Source organism: Oryx dammah, unplaced genomic scaffold (genome assembly GCF_014754425.2).
Source record: "Oryx dammah isolate SB20612 unplaced genomic scaffold, SCBI_Odam_1.1 HiC_scaffold_9, whole genome shotgun sequence".
Taxonomy (NCBI): domain Eukaryota; kingdom Metazoa; phylum Chordata; class Mammalia; order Artiodactyla; family Bovidae; genus Oryx; species Oryx dammah.
The window spans coordinates 17,084,983-17,109,879 of NW_024070193.1; the positions used below are offsets into that span (position 1 = coordinate 17,084,983).

At 37.2% G+C, this 24,897-nt stretch overlaps 1 protein-coding gene across 39 annotated transcripts in view; it reads left to right on the forward strand.

Moving 5' to 3' along the window:
* The window catches only part of LOC120867962 (sarcolemma associated protein), a 157,833-nt gene extending 138,592 nt beyond the window's left edge, over positions 1–19,241 (forward strand). For 15 of the 39 annotated variants that reach the window (XM_040246435.1, XM_040246443.1, XM_040246439.1 and 12 more), the window contains 7 exons: positions 1,683–1,805; positions 2,824–2,898; positions 5,152–5,472; positions 5,881–5,998; positions 9,510–9,681; positions 13,615–13,749; positions 17,334–19,241. In XM_040246435.1, coding sequence (XP_040102369.1) covers positions 1,683–1,805; positions 2,824–2,898; positions 5,152–5,472; positions 5,881–5,998; positions 9,510–9,681; positions 13,615–13,749; positions 17,334–17,426 — 1,037 coding nt within the window. In that variant the 3' untranslated portion in view covers positions 17,427–19,241. Of the gene's footprint in view, positions 1–1,682; positions 1,806–2,823; positions 2,899–5,151; positions 5,473–5,880; positions 5,999–9,509; positions 9,682–13,614; positions 13,750–15,855; positions 15,946–17,333 lie in introns of all 39 variants that reach the window. The other 24 variants (XM_040246437.1, XM_040246442.1, XM_040246438.1 and 21 more) reach the window with 3 other exon arrangements.
* Positions 19,242–24,897: the final 5,656 nt, after the last annotated feature.

Sequence of the window (24,897 nt, forward strand, 5' to 3'; positions counted from 1 at the left end):
AGGACATGGAAGCAAGCTAAATGTTCATCAGCAGAAGAATGAATAAAGAAGGTGTGGTACATATGTACAATAGAATATTACTCAGCCATAAAAAAAGAGTGAAATACTGCCATTTGCAGCAATGTGAATGGGCCTAGAGATTATTTTAAGCAAAGTAAGTCAGAAAGAGAAAGACAAATACCATATCACTTATATGTGGAATCTACAACACAAATGAACATATCTATGAAACAGAAACAGACTCACATAGAGAAGAGACTTGTAGTTACCAAGGGGAAGGTGGAGAGGGGAAGGGAAGGATCAAGGGTTTGGGATTAATCAATGCAAGCTATTATATATAGGATGGATAAATAACAGTGTCCTGCTGGGTAGCACAGGGAACTATAATGAATATCCAGTGATGAACCATAATGGAAAAAATAGGAAAAAGAATATTTGTATAACTGAGTCACTTTGGTATACACAGAAATTAACACAACATTGTAAATGAACTTAAAAAAAAAGATAAAGGCATCATGACGCTTCCTACTTTAATACTCCTAAAAAATAAGGATGTTATCCTGTATAATGACAAATCCAGAAGTGGGCAGCTAGAACCTGGGCACACTTCCATGTATGATGCTGAAAGAGAAATTTTGTAGTTGCTATGATAATGCACCTGCCACTGGAAAAAATCTCTCTTGCTTTTCCTCCACCCTTACCATGACTTTTCAAAGGAAGAATTGCTAGACTGGCTAAAGTAGATGAACCTAGAGTTAGAATTTTTGACAGGGAGAAGTAAGATATGAGGATGAAAACACATGTTTATAATATCTGAGACCTACTGTGTTTGCATCATGAAATTTTATTTTTAGTTCTTTTCTGATGGATTGAAGTTGTTACACCTGAGCTATTGTAAACCAAAGTAATAGTCGAATAATAGAATAGTAATAGAATAATAGAATATACTAGAAGAGTATGGCCTACCTGATGATGCATTTATTTCAGGCAGTGTTCATAGTAGAAAGTTTTAATACAATGAAAGACAAGCAGAGTGACTAGAGAGAAAAGAGGGAGGGAGCTTTTTTGAGATGTAATGCTGGTTCTAATGTATTTTGATAACATCACTAGGTTACATTATTTAATAATTAAGCAAATATTTACTTGTTATGTATGTGACATTGAGGAAGCAGTGACGACGGAGTGTGCACAGTGGAGCTTCCAGCTTAGTTTTTATTTTGTATTCCACAACTGGGGAAATCATGCTAAAATGTTTTTTCTTGAGGAAAAGTTTCTTTCTGTTTTTCCATTTCCAGTTAAGTTACAAGTGAAAAATTTCTGACCTGTTATCAAGAAATTTCAAAATTGAATAAGAATAGCATTATGCCCATATTACTAAATATCAAGCCTTGCATAAGTTCTGCATAACCCTTACATAAGTAAAATATAATTTATTATATACTAGTATATGTTTTATAGTACCATTGCCATTAATTACTAAATATATATTTAATTGTATTTGTGCTCTTTCTCCAGGGTAAAATGACTAAAATGCTTAATATAATTTGCTTCTAAATTTTATTAAACTCGTGCTGTGTTGTTAACTATGCATGTCTAAACATGAGAAAGATTGCTAATCTTTGGTTGTAGAGATTATGATATCATACTAACTCTTGCTTCTAAAATAAACATATTTTTGTCAGATGACTTGCAGGGTGCACAGTCAGAAATTGAGGCAAAACAAGAAATTCAGCATCTTCGCAAGGAATTGATTGAAGCCCAGGAACTAGCTAGAGCAAGTAAACAAAAATGCTTTGAACTTCAAGGTGAGATCAAGATTACTTTGACTCTTCAGGGGATGTGAAAGCAACAAGATATTACTGAATGGCCCCAAGTCCAGAGGCATGGTTATCCTCTTCCGAATCCATGACTTTACTAGATATGTGATCTTGGAACTTTACTTATCCTCTCCGAGCTTATGATTCAGATCAGTATAGTAGAGACAGTTATAGTGGTATGACTTTCTTCTGAAGATCAAGAAAGACCTGTTACAATGAAAGATCTTAAGAGTTAATTATATATTAAGTACAATAGAAGGAAAAAAACATAGAAATATTAATTTCTAAGTTTTAATTATACCTAATATTAGCTACTGAACATAAGATAAGGGACATTTATATTCCCTGCAGTTTTACAGTGTGTTCTAAAGTAAATGAGAGGAGCCAGGCAAGGTTAAGGTAGAGAATCTTCAAATGTCCCAACCACTTTTTATTCTAGTAGCTCACTTATCTATACGGACATAGGCCAGTTGGAGTCTGTGCTGTCCCCTAGAGCTAACCTTTTTGTATCATTCACAGTAGTTATCTAGTTGCAGTCGATTAGTACCTTACAAAGTCTTAGAATCCTCATGTTCTCTAAAATGGCCTTCCTCACCAGAAGGAAGATTTGCATCCCACAGGGAACCGTGGACTTCCTGTCAGTAAGTACTTATTATGTACTTGGCAGTGAACATAAGGATTCTAAGTCTGGTTTTCAAATTTAAGCTCACAGTGTTGATTAACAGCTATCAAGAATGCTTCTCAAGTGAAAAACAGCATATATTATCCCAGCCATGTAAGATACAGAAAACTCCTATTCAGTTGATACATTTATTACTTACTTACTACTGTTGTGTGCTCCTAAAAATCTTTAAACTACCTGATTGCTAATACTGCTAATACTTACTGCCTAACTTTTGTTCCCTTCCATTAGCTTTAGGAGAGAGTTTCTTAGGATTTTCCAGTTGCTCAATTCTGAATATTTTCATTAAATCACAAAATTAGACATACTGTACTTTACTTCTAGCTCTTTTGGAAGAAGAAAGAAAAGCCTATCGAAATCAAGTCGAAGAATCCAGTAAACAAATACAGGTTCTTCAAGGTATGGAACACTTCAGGGCTATTTGGGATTGTTACTGTTTGTTTGCAGTAATTCAAAAGAAATGGAAAGTAAGAATGCAGAGGGTTCCCATTTTTCATGGCTTTGATTCTTCTGTAGAATCTGAGACTGTAACTGGCTCTTGGTGGCCTTTTCTCTTTTTTTTTGAGGGAAGATACCCTAGTACTGCAATAGTACTTCCCACTTGGAGTGGGGAAAGCAAGAGTGAAGATATGAATTTGTAAGACTGTCGTTTTCTGGGTTACATAGTGACTTATTATAGAGGAGGCCTGCAGACAGGGTATCAGTTTGAGTCGGTCGGTGCATCAGCACTTTTAGCTTGTTGGTGATATTATTTCTAATGCTCCTAGCACACTTGCATTGCAACAAAAATTGTTTACCGCGTGGAACAGAACAGTGGTCCCTGCACTGGCTTCATTGGTAAAGGCTGCTCTTCATACCCACCATTTTGCTCTCTTTATGGGGGCTGTCACAGAGTCTTTACAGAAACAACCTGAAAGACACCTGTCTGTCCAGGGTTTTCTTTGAACCAGAGCTCCTGGTACTTTGAGGCTATAATTGTGAGATGCTCCAGGAGATGTCTTTCCCATGCCATTGTAAAATCCCTAAAGTAAAATTAATTTGCCTTCATCGTCAGAGAAGGAACCAATGTTATTTTAAAATATTTGAAAAAAAAAACACATTTGAGTGGCAGGGTAAAAAGAAATTAAATAGACAGGTAACCCCTGTTGAGATGAAATGGGGAGTCAATGTGTGAAGCCTAGGGTATTTGCCCTAAAATACCCAGAGGAAAACCAGTCTTTGGGGTTTTCGTTTCTTCTTTTTGAGTCGGACATTTCAGTTATTTTTAAAATTTAATTGTATTATGGTCAAACAGGAATTTCTGGGGTAGCTGGGTAGATGAATTTTTAAATTCATGAGAGTTCTTCACAGTTTTATTACAGTTTAATGCTATTATCCATTAGTTTACATAAATCTGACTTATATTTATATTTCCATCCTGTATTGTGTATGGACAGTTAGCCCTGAAGGTTCATATAGTGCTGCCTCTTGTGGTAAACCTGCCCTACGTGAGCATCATTGAGTGCCCCCTAGTGCCAGCATGTATATTTCATGATTTTATCCACAAATCCATGGTCATGTAATCCCTGGCCATTGTGCCCTTCCAGACTTTGAGGTTGTTAACCTCTACTGCTTCCCACAAACTTAAATGGGCTAGTATTTAATGTTTATTTCTGAGGCAACCTCTTCCTCCCCAAGCCTGAAATCCTCTTATTTTAATTGTTCTTTTCTACCTAACGAATTTTTTTATAATTTTCTTGTGTTATAGTAACCAAGACCAGTATTCTAGTTCTGAACCCAGCATGATTTTATACAGATTGTTTCCAGTTCACATCAACAAGACCAGAGCTTTAAAAAATATACCTCTGACTAGGCAGTATTCAGTAACTTTATTAATTCATTAATTCAACTGATAATCCTTGGTTCTTTACTCTTCTAGTCTTGAGGATAGTATACATGAGATGTACAGTGTAGTGAAAAAGATGAACAATAAGCAAATAAGTATATAATGTGATATCCAGTAAGAGCAGAGTAAAGGACTAGAGAATGACAGTGGACTATTTTTCGATAAGCCAGCAGAGAAAACTCCTTTAAGGAATTGACAATTCAACAGAAAATTGAGTTAAGAATATCAAAGATTTTATTAATGTTTACCATCTGACCAAGCAGTTCTGTGTCTATGAATTCACCCTTATGGGAGGAAAAAAATCAAGATTGCATTATAAGATGTATTGTCATGAGTAATGCAAACTCAAAAGCGTAATATATCTGAAATAAAGGATTAGTGAAGAAAGTTAATATAGCTGTTTTGTCGTTAAAAAATATTTATCACCCGCAGTATAGAGAACACTGTATTTATTATGATTGCTCCCAATTTTTGTTTTTATATATGTATAAATGCTTAGAAAAAAATCTGGGAAAATAAGTACCAAATGTTAGAAGTAATTTTCTCTGTGTGGGAGAAATAAAGATCACTTTGAGCTTTTTTCCTCTCTTTGTGTTTCTGTATTTTGATGTTTTATGCATTAAACATGGATTGCTCATACAGTTTGATCAAAAGCAACAAATGGCTCTGACAGCCTGGGCTGTGCAGTAACTACAGTCCCATATGGACTGTTCTTTTATTCCTGATTACTTGGACTAAGAAAATGATGAGTAACTATACTTTTGTAGCCCAACTACAGAGGTTACACATCAATATTGAGAATCTCCGGGAGGAGAAGGACAGTGAAATCGCAAGTACTCGAGATGAATTGCTTAGTGCCCGAGATGAAATTTTACTCCTTCATCAAGCGGCAGAAAAGGCTGCCTCTGAGCGGGACACTGACATTGCTTCTTTACAAGAAGAGCTTAAGAAAGTGCGAGCTGAGCTTGAGCGGTGGCGGAAAGCAGCATCTGAATATGAGAAAGAAATCATGAGTTTGCAAAATAGCTTTCAGCTTCGGTGTCAACAATGTGAGGACCAGCAGAGGGAAGAAGCAACCAGGCTGCAAGGTGAGAAATGTACTTTATGTAAAGCTCTTAATGCTTGACACTGATAACTTCATAACTTGTACTGAATAACGCAGTCAGGCTAATTTTCTCTTCCATAGTGATTGATTGTATAAAAGCAATGTTTTTATATTGGGGCTATAAACGTTCTTCACATCTGTAAGCTCTACAGTGAATTGAAAAACTTTGCAATTTATATTTATTTATTTAAATACTATTAAAAATTATTTGTCTTGTAAAAGTGAAGTGGGAAAAAAAAATATTACTGAAGTTCAGGGTGATGAGAACTTCCCTGAGGCATAACTGCAAAGTAACAGAAATCAAGGAAAAGACATATAAAATCTTTGTTTTTTAAGGGGGAAAAAATAGTTATGTTCCTATATTAACAAATGTGTTTTGGGACTATTTTAGGTGAACTAGAGAAGTTGAGAAAGGAATGGAATGTATTGGATACCGAATGCCGTTCTCTAAAAAAGGAAAATGTTTTGCTATCTTCAGAATTGCAGCGGCAAGAAAAAGAATTGCACAAGTATGCATGAACTCTTATTTAGGTTCAAAATATTTCTGTATCTTAGATTTTCATCTAAATTTAATTTAGTTTTGATATTTAAATACCTTTTGGAACAAAATATTCAGCCAGACTCTTTTCTGGCTACTTGGTAGGTTAACCCCTCTAAATGAGTACTGAGCCACTTTTTTCCTGGCACCACCTCTATGTCCTTTCCTTTGGATGTACTCATGGAATACACATTCATTATGCCCCCTTCCCACCCCTATTCCCAAAAGCTCTAAGCAAACAAGCAGCAAATGATCTATGATTAAATTCACCTTTAAGCGAAATGATAATAAATTTCAAATACAAGTTTGTTTGTTTTTTTTCATGCCAGTGATCCCTTCTGTTTATAAGGTTCATCAGAAGATGGCTGTGATAAAAGAATTTATATTACTGAAAGACACAGAATCAACTTTTCCTTATCAAAAAGGGTTATGTAAAAAGTAATAATATGTAAGATCAAAAAATCTCTAGAACCAATTAAATCTGTCGTAATATCCAATACCCTACAGGCAAACCAATGAATGCAATAGACTTGTTCCAGCAAATTTACTAGAGAGTCTTGTTTTCTTACCAACACTTATTGTATAGTTTAACATTGATTTCTTCCTTTAAAATTTGACCCATTTTGATTCCATACTTTTTATTTAAGCTGTGTTTACATTCTAATTCAGAATATGAACGTGCAAGTGTTAGTCACTCAGTCGTGTCCAAATCTTTGCAACCCCATGGACTGTAACCCGCCAGGCTCCTCTGTTCATGGAATTCTCCAGGCAAGAATATTGGAGTGGGTAGCCATTCAGCCATTCCCTTCTCCAGGGGATCTTTCCAACCCAGGAATCGAACCCAGGTCTCCTGCACTGCAGTCAGATTCTTTACTGTCTGAGCCACTAGGGAAGCCCAAATATGAAGATAGTACATGTTTATTATTGAAGCCTTTCTTTAAACTGTCTCCTTCCCCTCAGTACACCAAAAATGGGAGTCATTGCTCTCTTGTTAGCCTTGTGCTTATACTCCTGAAGAGTATTAAGGTTAGCAAAAATTCAGTGATCAAGGTCAGTTCTCATAGAAAATAAGCTTTAGGGAAAAATGATAATTAGATGTATCAGAAAATAGCATTCCTCATTAACTCTTGTGAAAACAAAGACAGTTGCAATATTGGTTATATATTAAAAAATCAAGAACTAATTGAAGGAGCAAGATGTACTGACTTATTCTGTAGAACTCCTTCCTATAATATTACATGCTCAGTATCAGTATCTTTTTTTTTTAATATCAGTGTTTTTAAAGCACTTTTTTCTCTTCCAGTGTCTTACCATTCCATAATCTTTTCTATGGGTATTCCTCTTTGAATGTTTAGAGTTAATTAATAATAGAGAATAAGACAGATGTTTGTTTTTAACATGAAAGTTTATAAAAGCAATTTCAAAATATGAATAGGACAAAATAATGGCCCAAAATACAAACAGACAAATAAATGGATGCACTCATAGACACACACACACACACATATGTTTATGTGTATTTAGTATCAACTGGTCATCAGTTGACAGAACATGTGGGCAAATTATTTGGTATAAAATGTATGTAAGATGATACAGACACTCAGGTTCTTCCTATTTGGAATACATTTAGATCTTGGTGAATCCATTTAGTTTGGTATTCTATCAAGCAAGAAATAATTGATATTTGATTACCAGTATTGATTATCTTAAATTATTATTCTTTTTGAATATTTGATATTTTAAAGAGTCATACTTGATCCCTTATTTTTGAGATATGATAAATTGAAATCTAGCAGATTGTTAAATGCTATTTTTAAAATTACTTCCAAGTTTTGTTTAAATGTTGAAAAACAATCCTACAAATTCCTTATGAGTTAGAAGCATATGATTTAAAAATATTAGGCCCCAGACTGTTGGAATATCAGTGGTCAAGTTATCTGTCTAAACTCACATAAACTATTTAAGACGTTAATTCTACTTTTTAAAATTTTTGATTTAATAGTTCTCTTAATTTATTTATTAAGCCACCCCAGCATTTGAGTAGTATTTAGAAGCTAGTCTTTCTTTACAGTCTTACATGCTGTTTAGTTCCTAGCTATACTCCCCTAACAACATCATGCTCACACCTAGGATCTGCCTAGCATCCAGTCAGCATAAGATTTATTCTCTATAGTACTTCAGATACAGTATTGAGTCTGAGACTTATGATCTATCCTAAGAGGCATATAACTGTGATTCTCAAAAACCTTATCCTCCTTTAGCTATTTCTGTTGTAGATGGGAGCCAAATTCTTTAACATAGCTATACTGTACAGGTCTTTTCTTCTTTGTTGTCTATGATGTAGAAGTAATTGAACAAAGAATTTCTTTTTTTTTAAATTTACTTTTAATTGGAGGATAATTGCTTTACAGAGTTGTTTAGGCTTCTGCCATACATCAACATGAATCAGCTACAAGTATACATGTGTTCCCTCCCTCTTGAACCTCCTTCCCATCTCCTACCCCATCCCACCCCTCTAGGTCATCGGGAGCACTGAGCTGAGCTTCCTATACTTTATAGCAGCTTTCCACTAGCTATCTGTTTTACATATGGTAATGTATATATTTCAGTGCTCCTCTCTCCATTTGTCCCACCTTCCCCTTCCCACTCTGTGTCCATAAATCTGTTCTGTATGAACAAACAGTTTCTACTGATGCTTGTCAAGAGGTTTTCCTAGTGCGTAAATGTGATTTTCTTTTTAACATCAAATTGTAACAGTAATCACAGGATTTAAGCTCGAAAACAGCCTCAGAAATTCCTGAGTTTAATCTTCTTGTTTGGCCAAGGAGGGCACTGAGGCTCTCCTTGTGTTATTTGTGTCTGTGCAAACAGCGCCTGGCACAGATCTAAGAGGCCAGGAAAGGCTCACTCAGAGAATGGAATGGTACCAGTGAACTGACTTGCTCAGCATCCCACAGCTAAATAGTGGCAGATCTGCGGTCTACATCCCAACCATCCCAGTTCTTTGTTTTATGTTTTCCTCTCATTTTGGTATCTTCTCATTTCAATAGGTTTATCTTTAGTTAAAGTTGGACGTAGCTCCTAAACTTTTAAGTTTCTGCTCACCATCCTATCTGTCAAGTACGTGAAGAAACTAGTTGAAATATATGCTTTCTTTTCATGTAGAAGACCTACACTGAATATTTTTATGATATAGTGAATATAATGTGATATGACCAAATATACAGTCACCTTCTACTTCTTTTTTTTATAATTTCAACCTTTGCATGTATTTGATTATCTGAAAGTAGGAAACAGCTTTAAACTCTCATTGTTTTAGTGTTTTAATGCCTTTTTACTTCTTGAAAATATCATTGTTTCTTTTTCCCCCACACTTTTCTTTTCTCCTCTGAAATCCATCCAGCCTAGTAAAATATAAAAGAAATTGAACTTCCTGCTGTGTCTGGTTTCTGCATGAATAATTGTCAATATTTCTGTTGCAGTTCTCAGAAGCAGAGTTTAGAGCTTACCAGTGATCTCAGCATCCTGCAGGTGACCAGGAAAGAGCTTGAAAATCAAGTGGGATCCTTAAAAGAACAGCATCTTCGGGATTCAGCTGATTTAAAAACTCTTCTCAGTAAGGCTGAAAACCAAGCAAAGGATGTACAGAAAGAGGTAAAGCGAAAAGACGTTATGAGCCCAATTATGGTTGGGCTTAAAGCCAAAAGCAAATCAGATATTCATGCTAGTTAGAAATAAAGGAAAGCATTACCTGCCACAGAGTTGATACTGGAAGTATCTCTGCCTGGTGATTTGTTAGCTGTGTATCATGGTCCAAATGTAGAGAATTTATCAGTGAGATCTGGTCTCAAAATATAAATATACAAAGTTACATTAAAAGGTTTTCTCTACCAGTTAGTTGACCTTTGTACCAGATTACTCAGTTCATTGTTTATGGTTCCAGACAGTATCACATTTAATTTAGGGGACTTTTGGAAAGTAAACTGGGGCCACCCCATAATGCTGTCCAAACCCCTCAGGTGAAACTGGCCTGAAAAATTGCTTATGAAAAAACTCAGCTCATACCCAGTCAGCCAAACTCATGTTCTGTGACCTTTTCCTTTCTTTCCCCCATCTCTTTTTTCCCTTCTTCACAAATAGGCATGCTCACTTTTCATGTCATTTTGCGTAAAATCTCAACTTTGGTGGCTTAAAAAAAAAAAATCATAGTTAAAATAGTGAGGGTTGGTGTTGGAGCCCCCTCCCCACACACACAGGCATGGTCGAGGTTGACCATGGGGCAGTAAGAGCTGCAATCAGTCCTCTTGGCCTAATACTACTGCCTGCATTGACTTGTGGCCAGCTTAGGGGGTGGAGAAGGCTGATTTATTTCCATCTACCTGGCAGGACTCACCCCGGTTGTAGACCCTCTTAAATGAAGGATTGGTTTTAAACAGAAGGAACTTGAAGACAACCCTTTTGTCTTCAATAACAGGTTTCCCCCAGATTGTTCTAGAAGATCTGTTTAATCAATGTAGTTTTTCTTTGCATTTTTCTTCTCTCCTTATAGTATCCTGAATCTGGAAATGATTATTGTTCATCTGTCTTCATGTTTGTTCCAAAAGGGAAAAAAAAAAACAACACAAAACTGTAACATTTTTTATTTACATGTGGCCATATTGATTTTGTAATATGTTCATTTTTATCTTCTTGCTAAGGATATGTGTTTTTGGAGAAATCTCATTTTATTTGGTTGGAACACAAATTCTGTGCCAAAGTAAATATCCTAGTATTTAATACTGTAAGCACTTTGTGTCCTTCCAGTCCACATGCCATAATTCTTTCAAAATCTGGGAAGAATGCTGTGGTTGGAAGATAAATCTATTGTATGTTATTCTGAATGCATTAGCCATTTTGTTGCATTGCTTGTTTGCCTGTTTTTGGTCACTGAGCGATCAGTGCAAAATGCTTTGACTGTTCCCACAAATGGCAGTGGCATGTTGTCACAGCATCTAAATTGTTGATAGCCTCTGGATTGCATTAAATGCAGCACATTTAAAAATACGTCTGATCTTGTCAGTATGTTTCTCTTCTATTTTCTTGTTCAGTGTTTTCATTGTGAAATGATGTGTAGTCATCATGCTCCTTTGTAATGTAAAATTGCTTTTCTTTCCGTTTGTCCTGATGTCAACTCTTGGATACTAGTCTGTAACTAAAACGTTCTTTAATGAGATTCTTCTGTCTGTGTAATCCACTGCAAATGAATTACGACCTTTTATTAATGCATGTATATTCCCTTTCAACATTTCCGCTTTTTCTCCTTTCTCTCATAGAATCATACTTAATGTGCACAGTATAATGATTATGTATCTTCAGCACTGTCACAAGCTAAAATATCACAAACTGAGCAAGCCCAGATATGATTATTTTTAAGAAGAACGAAAGGTGTTGGTAATATTGTGTGATACTTCCATCTTATCTTAATCAGACTGAGCTTGTTTCTCACCTCTGAGTTAGAAAGCAAGATGGAGCAAAATGATATCCAAGGGAAATGTGAAACTAAGGCTGTAGAAGGTGACCTTTGTTTTGACAATTAAATCTTAAATATGTGGCAGCTTTTTTTTTTTGAACATTTAACAAAAAGTACATGAGAAAAGTAAAATTTAATCCTCAGTATTTAGAGAAAAATAATGATATACCATCTTAATATTTGAATTAAGAAAGCAACTGTATATTTTGATTTAGTAGGAATATCTGTATTTTAAGAAACATTGAGCACCCAAGTCCACCCTGCAAAGACTGACTCGGGAAAGTTGTTTAGCTTCACCATCTAACCCTGGGGCCAGAGTCCTTCCCACCCGCCCCCACCTCCCCGCCCCGCCCCCCACAAGCTGAAGGTAAACAGCAGGATCTTCCTGACTAAGCTGCCTTCCTGTCTTTCTCCACAACTTCTGGAATGGAGAATGATGAAGTGCTTTGGTGTACAGGGCAGGCTGGATGTAGGAATGGTGGAAAAGGAAAGTAAGGGAAAATTTGGATCAGCAAAGCACTTTTCACTTGGTCACTTTAGGAATCAGATCATTGAGAATTGATTATGTTCTAAGAGACTTGGTGCAGAGACTAGTCTAGGTCCACTGAATTTGTTTTGGCAGCCTGCCGGTAACCTTCTGCCATCTGGAAGGAAGTACACAGACCCCACAAAGAAAAAAAAAAACAAACCTGTCATGAAGTCCATGAATCTTACTCCTTAAGTTTGTTCTTTGGCATACTACCCAAACTTTTTCTGGGAATGTGGTTAGGTAACAGGGAGTTCCTTTCATATTTTACCTCCCTCTCTGTACCCAAGTCTTTCTTCCTGCTGTGGTGAATTCGCTGCTGACCCTAAGCCCCTGCCTGCACCACTTCAGACTAATGTTTTTCCACATTTGCATCTGTAATATTTATCTTTGGAGTGTATAATGATGAGTGCCTGATATATCCCTCCAAGGTGTTTGCATTATTCAGAAGCACCATATAAAGGTGTACCTTCATTGAGAAATTCCTAGGATACAGCCAGAAAGGAACTGGAGACTTTTCAGCCTCGTGGGCTATGTTTAGGGAAGAGGAGAAATCTTTCTAGTATGCCAGACATGTGGTATATTTATTTTATACTCAGCCCTTGTCTGTCTGCCTGCCTTCTAAAACTTTCAGAAATGACAGAGTGGGGCAGTGGAGGCTGAGACAAAGGCACAGCCAGCAGCAGAACAGTGTTTACTCTTTGCTGGAGAGCTCAGCTTGCATGGAAGATACAATATCTAGAAGTGAAACCAGTCTCGAATTCCTGCCTCCCGGGGCATTTAATGTAGGGGCAAACCGTCCTCCTTTTTACCTTGATGTCACCCATGTTCAGGGGCTAGATTGCCTGTCCAAACTTTATGTTATATACAGTGAACTGTTTTCCAGAGCAGAAGGTGGCGTGTTTCACTAAGGAAAAATATCAGCAGCAGATTTTCTTAAGGTATTTTTCACTGATGCTTCTAAGTCTTAAGTCAAGAGAGAGAAATGTCCTAGTCATAGTGATTGTTACCTTAGATAATATTTCTCTGCTTCATTTGCCTAGACATTCCTTATCCAGAACACTTGAATACACAGTCATGCTGGGTAAAGGGAGGTCTACTGAGAATTAAAAGTTATTACTTCAAGACTAAAATAACTTGGCTGACATTACTTACCAGGATATAAACTCAGACTTCCGAAACTTGCCATTTAATTAGGCTATGGAGGTTTCTCTTCACTTGCTTTCCTTTTGCTCAGTTTGGAATTTTACTTTTCTCCTCTAACTCTCTTAATGGAAAAAATGACACCTTATATTAGAAACACATGATACAATGGTGACTTCTCTTAATTTTTTTTTTAAACCCCAAGGCCAGAAAACTCTTACATAGAATCAAGTTAACATTAAAGGCTTCTTATTATCAGTGCAAATAATCCTTATCCTCCTTATAACAAAAACGCTTGACTGTGGTGGTACAGGTGACTAAACAGGGTCTGGTTTTTAAACCTGACTAAACACATAACTTCATACCCATTTTAAGTTGAGTCTGCACACTCTTTTTTCTTTGCCTTTAGTATGAAAAGACACAGACTGTACTCTCAGAACTGAAGTTGAAGTTTGAAATGACTGAGCAGGAAAAACAGTCAATCACAGATGAGCTCAAACAATGTAAAGACAACCTGAAGCTGCTCCGAGAGAAAGGAAATAATGTAAGTCTTTGCAAACTTGGCTTAGCTTTGATTGAGAGGCAGGCGAGAGCCCTGAAGCTGATTTTTCAGAAGACTTATAACTGATTTGAGAAACTAAGACCTATAGTACTCATGAACCAAGCTTTTCATTATGAAATTCCATAATGGAATCATTGTGCTGTCCAATTTTTGAGTAAGAATTTGCCCCTTTAGCCTGTACTCCTAGAAAAGCCTAAGGACTACCTGAAGGAAGAGCCTTGTTTGCAAAAAGAAAAAAAAAAAATTACCTAAGAACTGCCAGCTTTTCCTAGATAAATCTGAAGTTCTGTCACTAAGCCTAATCTAGCTCTTGTTTCCCACTCTGGGAAACAAAGCACTGTGCCACCAGGGACCCACTGAAGAAAGAGCAATACATGGTGACTCCTTAGCATTTGATTGCATCGAAAAATGGAGACTTAATGATGGTTTTCATTTTATACTAATCATGTTCTGAGGCACATTCCTAAAAAGCTTAGTGGCTTCTGGGCCTCCTATAAACATTTGGAAGTATTAGTGAGTTTCTGTAGGGCTGTGTGTGAATGAGTATGTGTTTGTGTGTGTGTATGCAGTTAGTTAGAACATTGTGGTATAAATTGAGTTTAACAATATTAATTTGTATTTCATTTGCTAGAAAGGCAGATGGTCTTTTGAAAGATGTTATACTAAATAAATGTCGTGTTACACGTTTTAGTGATCATTGCCTTTGTGGGCCCTAACTGATGGATGTTCAGTGTGGTTGATTGTGTTCTGACTGATTTCAAACCCCTGTCATGGCTTGGACACTGCAGTGGGTGTGAGCCACACACTTCCCATGGAGGAAGGCACTCTGCTTTAACTTGTAGCACAAGTACCAAAGAGGACTGTTGCATGGCCATCCAGTTACACAGTCACACTCAGAATGCTTATGAGTTGTGCCCAACTGTCCGCTGCTTAAAGAAAGATTCTGTTTAAAATAAATAAATAAATAAAGACTTGTTGCTCAAGTGGAAGCCTTTCAGAAATTGATAAATTGGTTATGGAGGCTTTATGATAAGCAAAAATGGATTGCATTTATTGTAAAAATATCAATTACAGAACTCTTCTGAAATCAGGTCATAATGGTTTGGTTACTTCTCTCTTTTATGTTAATTCATATCTCTCTGATGTTGGAATTTCAGTCTACCTTCTACTAAATTAACCTGTGAAGACATCTAGCATAATCAGAATGGATCCCTCTGTATGATTTAGAACCTTTTTGAAAGTAGCCTTGCTATTAATATTTACAATTCTACAAATAATTTACTTTAAGGGTGAATTTCCTATTTTTATATTAGAGTTATGGTAATTAAATATTACTCTATAATAACACTCATTGTAGTAATTCCCTTCCAGTTAAAAAAAAAATTACTGGGAATTCCCTGGCCGTCCAGTGATTAAGACTCCATGCTTCCACTGCATGGGGCACGAGTTCAATCCTTGGGCGGGGAACTAAGATCCCACATGCCACGAGGCACGACCAAAATAATAATAATAATAAAATAAAAGTTAAAAATTACTTCTATTCTGGTAACGTAAGTGAAAGCCCTGAGGCTAAGCTGCCTGTCTTTATATACTAAATGTTTCTCATACAGTGTGTCAGATCTCTTGCTTGATTTAGGAACTGTGTATCACAGGGCATTTATTTTTAAGCTTGAAAGCAGTACTGTCTCAAGCAAAAGAGTTCAGGTTTAAAAAAAAAAAAAGTTTTGATAAAGGGATAAGATAAACCTTAGCAATTTCCAAAGGAGTACATTATCAAATAATGGATTCCAGGTATGGAACAAAAATACCATACCGTCAAGCAGAGCGTCAGTTGGTGAGGCATTTTCATCGCTCTGTGTTAAAGTGCTGTGTTTCATTATGCAGTTAGGGATACCCACACTGCCTCCAGCCATTCTTTAAAACTGGTAGTTTACCAGCTTACTTACCCTGGCCCATCATTCTGGATGATATTAGATGTCTTTGAAATGTCCTTCTACCCTCCCTCCCACCCACCCTGGGTTCTAAATCATCTTATCTGATTTTTTTTTTGTAGCATAAAATGATTTTAATATCCCTTCCCTTCTTTAGCCTTCCATATTACAACCCGTCCCAGCCGTATTCATCGGCCTATTCCTGGCTTTCCTGTTTTGGTGTTTCGGTCCATTGTGGTAGAGAAAGGTACAAGCACTACTGTTGAGTCCTTGTCTGTTTGTCCATGTCACCTGTTTGTGCCATATTTGTACTATAGTGCATGGCAAAACCACGCAGGTATTTTGTTACCTGAAGCAAACCCTTCATTTAGTATGCTACGTGGTGTGTCATACCGAATGAACTGAACTAATCACATAACATTTTGTCTTGTTTCCTTTGTAGTAATGCTAACCATGAATTAATTCCAATCTAACCAGATGTTAATATGCTGCCTTTAACTGAGTCTTTGTCTCTAGCAAACTGGAGTAAACTATGAGTTGCTGCAACTTAGTACCCCCTTCCCAATTATGTTTAATCAGATTTGAATGAAAAATGAAGAGTTTGCCTCTTTGAAGTTTTCAGCAAGCTTTCCTCCCCCTCCTCTCTTCCCTCCTTTTTTCCGTAGTGTAGAATTTCGTTGTTTCACCCCTTTGCCTTTATACACTGTGGCTAAGAAGATGAAAACGGATGAGAGAGTAGCATAATGGACAGTGACTCACAACCCCAACCTCAGTATGCACTTCCTTGTGAGAGTATCAACCAATCCTGTCTTTCTGAGCCCTGGTCTGCAACGATACAATATTTCTTTAAAGGCCAGCTTTCCCAGTACGACTTAGAACACTAGTGAAAATAAGGCTTTCAAACAAAACAAACTGATACTGTAAAGCCCTCTGATAGTTCATAGAGGACAGCCTATTCATGCTTGCCTCTAACAAACAGGAGGTTATATAGCAGGAGGTTATACAGGTTAGCACAGCGTATAAGACGACCGTGGGGCATTATTACCCTTGGATGTCGTCTTTACCAACAGCATCAGACAGGCAAGGACCTTAATAGCACTTTTCTGTTTTGAACCTCTTCTGATTTTGTCTTCTGTAATTTCAGATTAGACGATCAAAACTGACCGTTTTCTTTCTATCACCTTACCCACCAGCCCCTTACATAAAACTATGCCGACATGTGAGTCTGGTTTTTATCAAGAAATAAACATTTTAGGCAGAAACATACTCCAGGAATCTGTGTACATCAGTTAGCTGAATATGTGGATATCAGAGTAAATAAAACAGGCTGAACTCTGAGAGTTTCTTAGACAAGTCGCTGTTAGGCTTCAAACAAAATTGAAAACTGCCCAAGACTCTCCCAAAATGTATTATGCTTCCACACAGTGGTCCTCTAAAAGTTCTTGCTATTCTGGCTCTCCTCAGATCCTCACTCCCTCACCTTTTCTTCTTTTCTTTCTAAAATATTCATATGCAGATATAAGGTTTTTCTAATATTCTGTTAAGTATTCAGGACTCTGTGGAACCAAGGGGTTATTAGGTATGAAAAAAAAGAGGGGAGAATGTGATTTTGACTCTTGGTTTCTTTCCACACAGAAACCCTGGCCCTGGATGCCCATGTTGGCTGCCCTGGTTGCGGTGACAGCCATCGTGCTGTACGTGCCAGGTCTGGCCAGAGCTTCTCCATGAGAGCGTTTCTTGAGTCCGTACACCGTCCTCCCTCTAGAAGCTGGCACCACACTCATGCTGGGGACAAACAGAACCATTTTCTTCCTTTTTACCTCTTAAAACAGCAGAAGTGCAAGAATACAGCTGTAGGGTCATTGCTTTAAAGTATATAAAATGTACCTGTCTATAAAGAGGATATAAAATTGTGACTCTTCTACTGTAAGCAATAATTTGCTTGCAATTTTTCATGTAATTTTTAAATGAGTATGTTTAAATTCTGAATATTACGGTGGCCTAAAGTAGGCTTCTTGGTACACCAAATTATTTATAACATTAAATTTATGGGTATTTTACTCTGAATTCTAATGGCCAGGTAATTCTTTCTTTTTTTTTTTTCTTTTTTTGATTCGATAACTACCCAAACCAAACAACTGATACATACATGGGAAGAGAGGCCCTGTGTGCTCAGTGCCTATCGGTTTGAAATATATACACATATATATATATTTTTTACATATTTACGCCATTTTTACTTGTTATAAAACCACTGAGCTATTGGGAACAAGACTTAGATACAACTGTTTGCGTGGATTTTTTTTTTTTTTTTTTTAAGGAGAAATACACTTGGAAAATATTCTGTTCTAGTGATGATTTGGGGAATATGTGCACGCTTGTTCAGCCTTAATGTGACTTGATGATATGGAGGACATCAACTTTGAAAAACTTTCCATGAGAGTGCGTATTTTCTTGAGCAAACTGAAGTATTTCTGGGAGCAAAAACATAGTAATTATACAGTTTCAGTGCAGTAAACCAAACTGTTGAGTCAATTGGAATGTAATTTATTAAACCTCATGTATTTAAAGAGATATTTTTCTTTAAAAGCCAAGTTACTTTCTCATATACAGCATTTTAGGAAGCATGATTTTTTTTTTTTAATATCATCTCTTCCTCCAAGCATGTTTAATTGAAGAAAGAATTAATATCTCTTTAGATAAGTTTTTACTGACTTAATTTGGTTATGATATTTCAAAGCTAATTCGTGTTCAAGGTGAGCTATTTTACCTACCAACAGATTTCCTGGTTGGGTATATAAATGGTAATTTTCTTTTTATCGTTGTTAACTGGGACATTCTGTTAATGAGAAGCACTATCCCCAAGATGAATAGTATTCCATGCACAGTGAAGCACCTAAGCACTGCTTGATGTTGCAAATTTAAAACACGGAAGTGAAGGTTTAGCTATGGTTTTTGTACGGCACCACAGTTATGTCAATAAAGATTATTTAGGTCATAGAATATCCTGAAGTATCACATAGTTAAAATTTTTCAGTCAGTGAAAACTGGGAGGGAATGTCAGTGAACTGGCTTGAATGTTCTGTGGCAAGCCACAGGCCTAGCCAAATACTGAAGTAGAGTTTAGGATTTAATTTGCCTTGTGCTGTTTGGCAGTCATTGTTTATACTTTAAAGGTTATATTTTAAGCTCTTTGGGATTTGCTGTTGGGAGGATCACTAGACTTATGGAGGAATTAGTCACAAATTGACTTGTAGAAGATACTGTCATGCAGTTCATTTCATCTTTTTCTGTTGCAGGAAGCCACTCCACCACAGAATGCTAATATGCCAGTGGTACCCAGTACCTCTTGTATATAGGTTATTGCAAATATTGTTCTGAGATGCTTAACTTCAGAATTACATTTTTTAAAGTAAATAATTGTTTAAATCTATTTTGTAAAGATATAAAGTACAATAGAATTTCTGGAGTACAGATTAAACTATTTGCACTAACACACGTGATGTGCATGATTTAATAAAATAACTTTACTCTCCCTATGCATTTTTGAGTTGGATATCATTGAAGTTCTTAGTACTGACTCTGCTATTGTGTTAACTGTTTTTTCTTGAAATGACTCTTTATGCAACATAATATACATTTGGTGTTCTTCAGGGTTTAAAAGAAAACGCTGAGCTGTTTCCTCCAGGTTTTATTAGCCTTTTATTTAACTTACTGGTCTTTTTTTTTCCCCCTTTTACTATGGTTATTGTTAAAGCGTGACTCATTTGCCAGACAAGTCAGTCTAGTATCAATATTTACTTTATTCAAATTGAATAAATGGGTTTTTGTAGTTACTGCCAGTTTTCCTTAAGAATATAAATGAGCCTATTCATAAGCAGTACCCCCAGTTTTGTTCAGTTTATATTCAGGTTATATACAGAGTAGGATTATTCACTGGTAGTGATAGAGTCTTTAAGAAATTTTAATCCTAGCAGTCAAGAATTGAATGACCCTGTAACACATTCAACAATTACAGTAAGGCACTAGACTGTTGGGTCAGAAAATGAAAAGAAGGTTGTGTTAAAAGCTAAACAGATCCTTATTGGCCTCTGGCTCTGCCTTTTATCAGCTTTTATTGCCTGGCCTTGCCTTAGGCAAATCATTCTGTCTTCTTTGAGTTTCTACTTCATCATTACCTATATTTTTACTGATGGTATGAAAATGAAGAAGATAATGTATGTGAAGTGTCCTTTGAGTGGAAAATAACACTGCAGATAGGGGAACCAGTACAGATGTTTAAAATGAATTGAATGACTCATCTGTTGAGACTTTATGTGTGAATGGGATGGAACTGCAATGGAATGACTCCTGAGAAAGCATCAAGCTCTGTTCGTCCCTTTTATAGTTGTGTCTCTAGGAAGTACATAGTTTGACAATGAGCCAATTGCTTACAACAGTTTGGAATTCCTGTTGTGACTGCCTTCAAGAGCAGTTCTGAGTCACATATGAAAACCCGTCACACTGCTGCATAATCAGAGGCTTTCAACCAAAAATAGTATTGCCTAGTTTGATCACTCACTTTAATCACCAGACTTGACCCCCAGTGACTTTCCGCTGCTTCGACTGGTTACATCTACTGTCAGAAGGATGGAAATCTGTTACCAAAGGGGAAACAACTGCAAACAAATCAGCCTTGTTAAAGATGCACAGCCTTCCTCCCAGAAGGTTCATGTCTGGAAGTTTATTCTGAGGACATAATTGTGTGTTTAAAAGTTTTAACTACCAGGACATTTAGAGTAGCATTTGTCTGTAATAGTGATGGATAAACTACCTAAATATCCAGCAGTGGGTCATTAGTTAAATAAAATAGTATCACCACCCAGCAGATGGCTGTCCTTGCAAGGTGTGTAGGAATATGTTCACACTATACTAGGTAATAGAAGGAGTGTAGAGTAACCTTGGGGGGGGGAGTGTAGACATACAGAATATGTTTATAGCAGGAGCACTCAGACTGATCTTATACCCAGGCTACACACTAGTGCTTCTGCTTGTATGATTGAGGGTCAATTCTTTTCTCTTTTTATGATTTCTGATTTACTTTTAGTAGTAAGTATATGTTGCGTTTGTAAATGAAAAAGCTATTTGGTTTTGCTTTAAATTAGAAACAAAAAGAATTCTGCAGAATTTTAAATTGCTTTTTGTAATTGAATGAGTAACTTGTTATAGTACCTACATTTAAAGAAGTTGATGTTCCTTTGCACTTACAGATTCTGGTGTGTTCATTTGAAAATCAGTCTTAACAGTTTTAAACATGTTTTGTACAGATGTATGTAGAACTAGAATACTGGAAGAGGTCTTAGCAGTTTGTTCTTAGCTTTTTGCCTATCCAGGTGAAAACCCGGAGAATTTTTGACTCACGGTAGGAACTACAGATAAGTTTTAAAGTTAGGATGAAGATGGTTCCTTTTTGCTACTCCATATTGTATCTCTATGCTTTACTGGTTTTATATCCGTTCATTTAGCAGCTACTTTTTGAGTGAGTCTGAGTGAAGCATAACTCCGGGAGTTGTTGATGGACAGGGAGGCCTGGCGTGCTGCGATTCATGGGGTCGCAAAAAGTCGGACACGACTGAGCGACTGAAGTGAACTGAACTGATGTGAGGCATTGTGCTGGTCCTGCCAGTACGCAGTTTCTATTGCCAAAGAACTTTTGGTGTGAAGGAGAAATACAGGCAGGGAGGCTGGCAGTCCCAGTCTAGGGTGCTAGAGGAAGACATAGAAGCCTGTGGAACCATAGAGAAAGGGTGTATTTCCTCTCACCTTCCACCGTCCAGCCCAGGGACATCTGGTCGCAGAGTCAAAGTGAGTTTCCCTTTGAGGCAGTCTGGGGAACAGGACTGGATCCTCTCGAGGTACCTGGATTTACAAACCCCTGAGATCTGAGATTGATTTTCCTAGAATAGGAGAGCATGTTTAAGGTTTTATGTACTATCCTGGAGTTTTGCCCTGTTAAATGGTTTGAACCGTACCTTGCAGCTATTGAAGGATTTAAATTTTTAGGTGTGCAGCATTATAATCCAACATCTAGGTACACTAGAAACTGATGACCACCACAAGTCTAGTTACCATCAATCATCGCCATACAGTTAACCCCCTTTACCCATTTTGCCCAACCCACTTACCCTCTGGTAACAACTGAACTGTTCTCTGTATCTGTGACTTTGTTTTTGTTTCACTTTGTTTGTTCATTTGTTTTTTTTTTCTTTTTTAGATTCCACGTATGAGTAGTATACTTTCTCTGACATTTCATTTACATAATACCTTCAAGGTCCGTCCATGTTGTTGCAAATGTTACTGCATGTTGTAACATTCTTTGTTATATCTGAGTATTATTCCACTGCACACATATACCATATCTTTATCCTTTGATCCATCAATGGTGATACTTAGGTTGTTCTCATATCTTGGCTATTCTAAAGAGTGCTGCAATGAACATAGGGGTGCATGTATCTTTTAAAATTAGTGTTTTTGTATTCTTCAAATTAATAGCCAAAAGTGGAATAGCTGGGTCATATGATAGTTCTAATTTAGATTTAATTTTTTGAAGATATTCCATACTGTTTTCATAGTGGCTACACCAGTTTTTTCAGTACTCCCAACAGTCGACTCTTTGCAACCCCATGGACTACAGCACGCCAGGCCTCCCTGTCCATCACCAGCTTCCGGAGTTTACCCAAACTCTGTTGAGTCAGTGATGCCATCCAATCATCTCATCCTCTGTCCCCTTCTCCTTCGGCCTTCAATCTTTCCCAGCATCAGGGTCTTTTCAAATGAGTCAGCTCTTCGCATCAGGTGGCCAAAGTATTGGAGTTGTAGCTTCAGCATCAGTCCTTCCAATGAACACGCAGGACTGATCTGCTTTAGGATGGACTGGTTGGATCTCCTTGCAGTACAAGGGACTCTCAAGAGTCTTCCCCAACACCACAGTTCAAAAGCATCGATTCTTCAGCACTCAGCTTTCTTTATAGTCCAACTCACACATCCATATATGACTACTGGAAAAAACATAGCCTTGACTAGATGGACCTTTGTTGGCAGAGTAATGTCTCTGCTTTTTAATATGCTGTCTAGGTTGGTCATAAATTTCCATCCAAGGAGCAAGCGTCTTTTAATTTCATGGCTGCAGTGTACAAGGGGTCCCTTTTATCTGTATCCTCTCCACATTCATTATTTCTTTTCAGTAATAGCCATTCTGACAGGTGTGAGGTAGTATCTCACTGTGGTTTGATTTGCATTTCCATTATAATTAGTAATGTTGAACATCTTTTCATGTTCCTGATGACCCTCTGTGGATCTTTGGGAAAATGTCTGTTCAGATCCTCTGCCCACTTTTTAATTGGGTTGTTTGGAGTTACCTTGTTGTAGTTGTTATAGAGGATATTTTTTCTTAAAAAGGTGAAAGTGTCTTAGTCTGGGCCATGGTTTGGATGGAACCAATAAACCCTTACACATGAAGGCAATCACCATATGTTGTTATATGTGTTTACAGGGCTGCTCATTTAGCAGATAGACCAGCTCCATATTTCTTCCAAAAGATTTCAGCCCAGATCTTGCATGATTTGTTACCCTGTTATGCAAGGACACTGAGATAAAGCCTATGAAAAGACAAGAGCATTGAGAATAAAAGCAGAAGGGACTGGGGCTTGGGTAGGAGAGTAAAGGAAGTTTTTCTGGATATGTTCATAACTGTCCACACTTGCTGTTCACTTTATCTTTTCATTCTGACCTCTAGAGTTGGCCAGAGTACATGTAGGTAGCCAGATTTCATTTAGCAGAGATGCAGACTTCTATGAAATTACATCCTAGTGGATTTGTTTTAATCCTAAGGTTTTCTGTATTTCCCTGATTTTGTTCCACATAGAACTTGAAGCAGGCATGTGTGCTTGGACAGCATGTTTTTCCCTCTTAAATGGCAGGGTTCCGTTCCTGCTGGGCTGAGAAGGCTTGCTTGTGGTGGGCTGTTAAAGCAGATGAAGGAGCACCAGTAAGGAAGGGGCACCAAAGGCGCTTACGAAGCCTCGACCGTTTCCACTTCTTGAATCACAGGTTTCCACTGTAAATTACTTCACTGTTCATAAATCTTTTTGTAGTTATACCATTCTGGTTTTGGTTGAAAACTTGCTCTGAGATAATTAGCCTATGCTTATTTAACCTCCCTCATTCCCGCCATTCCTTAGACTCCATAACTAAATTCAAAGAGTTCATGTGTTTTGGATATTTTTTACTGTCTGAGCCACCAGGGAAGCCCTTTGGGATATTTTTAACAAAATTTTTCTTTTCCTCCATGTACATAGAGCTGATCACAGTTTCTTCTACAAACAAAATTTGGTGTAGTTTGAAAGTTGGACATTTCTGATTTATTACTTTATGTAGCTAATAAAATCACTGACGAAAATCCATGAGAAGAGTTGATTTAGTCATGTAATTTTAGTCCAAAAAACAGCTTTGTATTTTAAATACTTAAACCAAAAATTAGGTGGTGAATTATATATGTGCTGTGTCCACATAAAGCCCTTTCTTCGTGAAGTGAGAATATACTGTGGAGAAGAGTACCTACTGTGATAGTACCCACAGTAAACAGAACCTTTGGCCTGCTTAAATCATCTGTCTTTGAATATTGAAAATTTATTTGTTTTTCTGGTCTCATTTTATAGCAAAGTCCTCAAAATATGTTTTAGTTACCCATTTCTATATAACAGTTTACCCCCAAATTTATCAGCTTAGATTAGCAAACATTTTTATCTCACACAGTTTCTGAAGATCCAGGAGCAGCTCAGCTGAGTAGATCTAGACCACAGTGTCTTGAAGTTGCAGTCAAGGTATTGGCTGGGGCTAGAGGATGCCTGGCTGTTAGCCTAAGGCTTCATTCAGTTCCTCCTCAGGAAGGCCTCTCCATAGGGCCCTTCAGCACAGCAGCTCGCTTCCCCCAGAGTGAGTGAGTGAAGGGAGCGAAGACCACACAGAGGATGGAAGTCTGAATCTGAAGGGACCTGCCATCACTCTGCCAACGTTCTGTTGGTCACACAGGTATAACAGCAAATACTTAGAAACAACCTAGATGTCCATCAATAAGGATAGAGATGAACTGGGACCACGTGATGGAACACTACACAATAGGTAACATTAATGAAGTGAGTCTGTTTGTTATCAGTGCTGC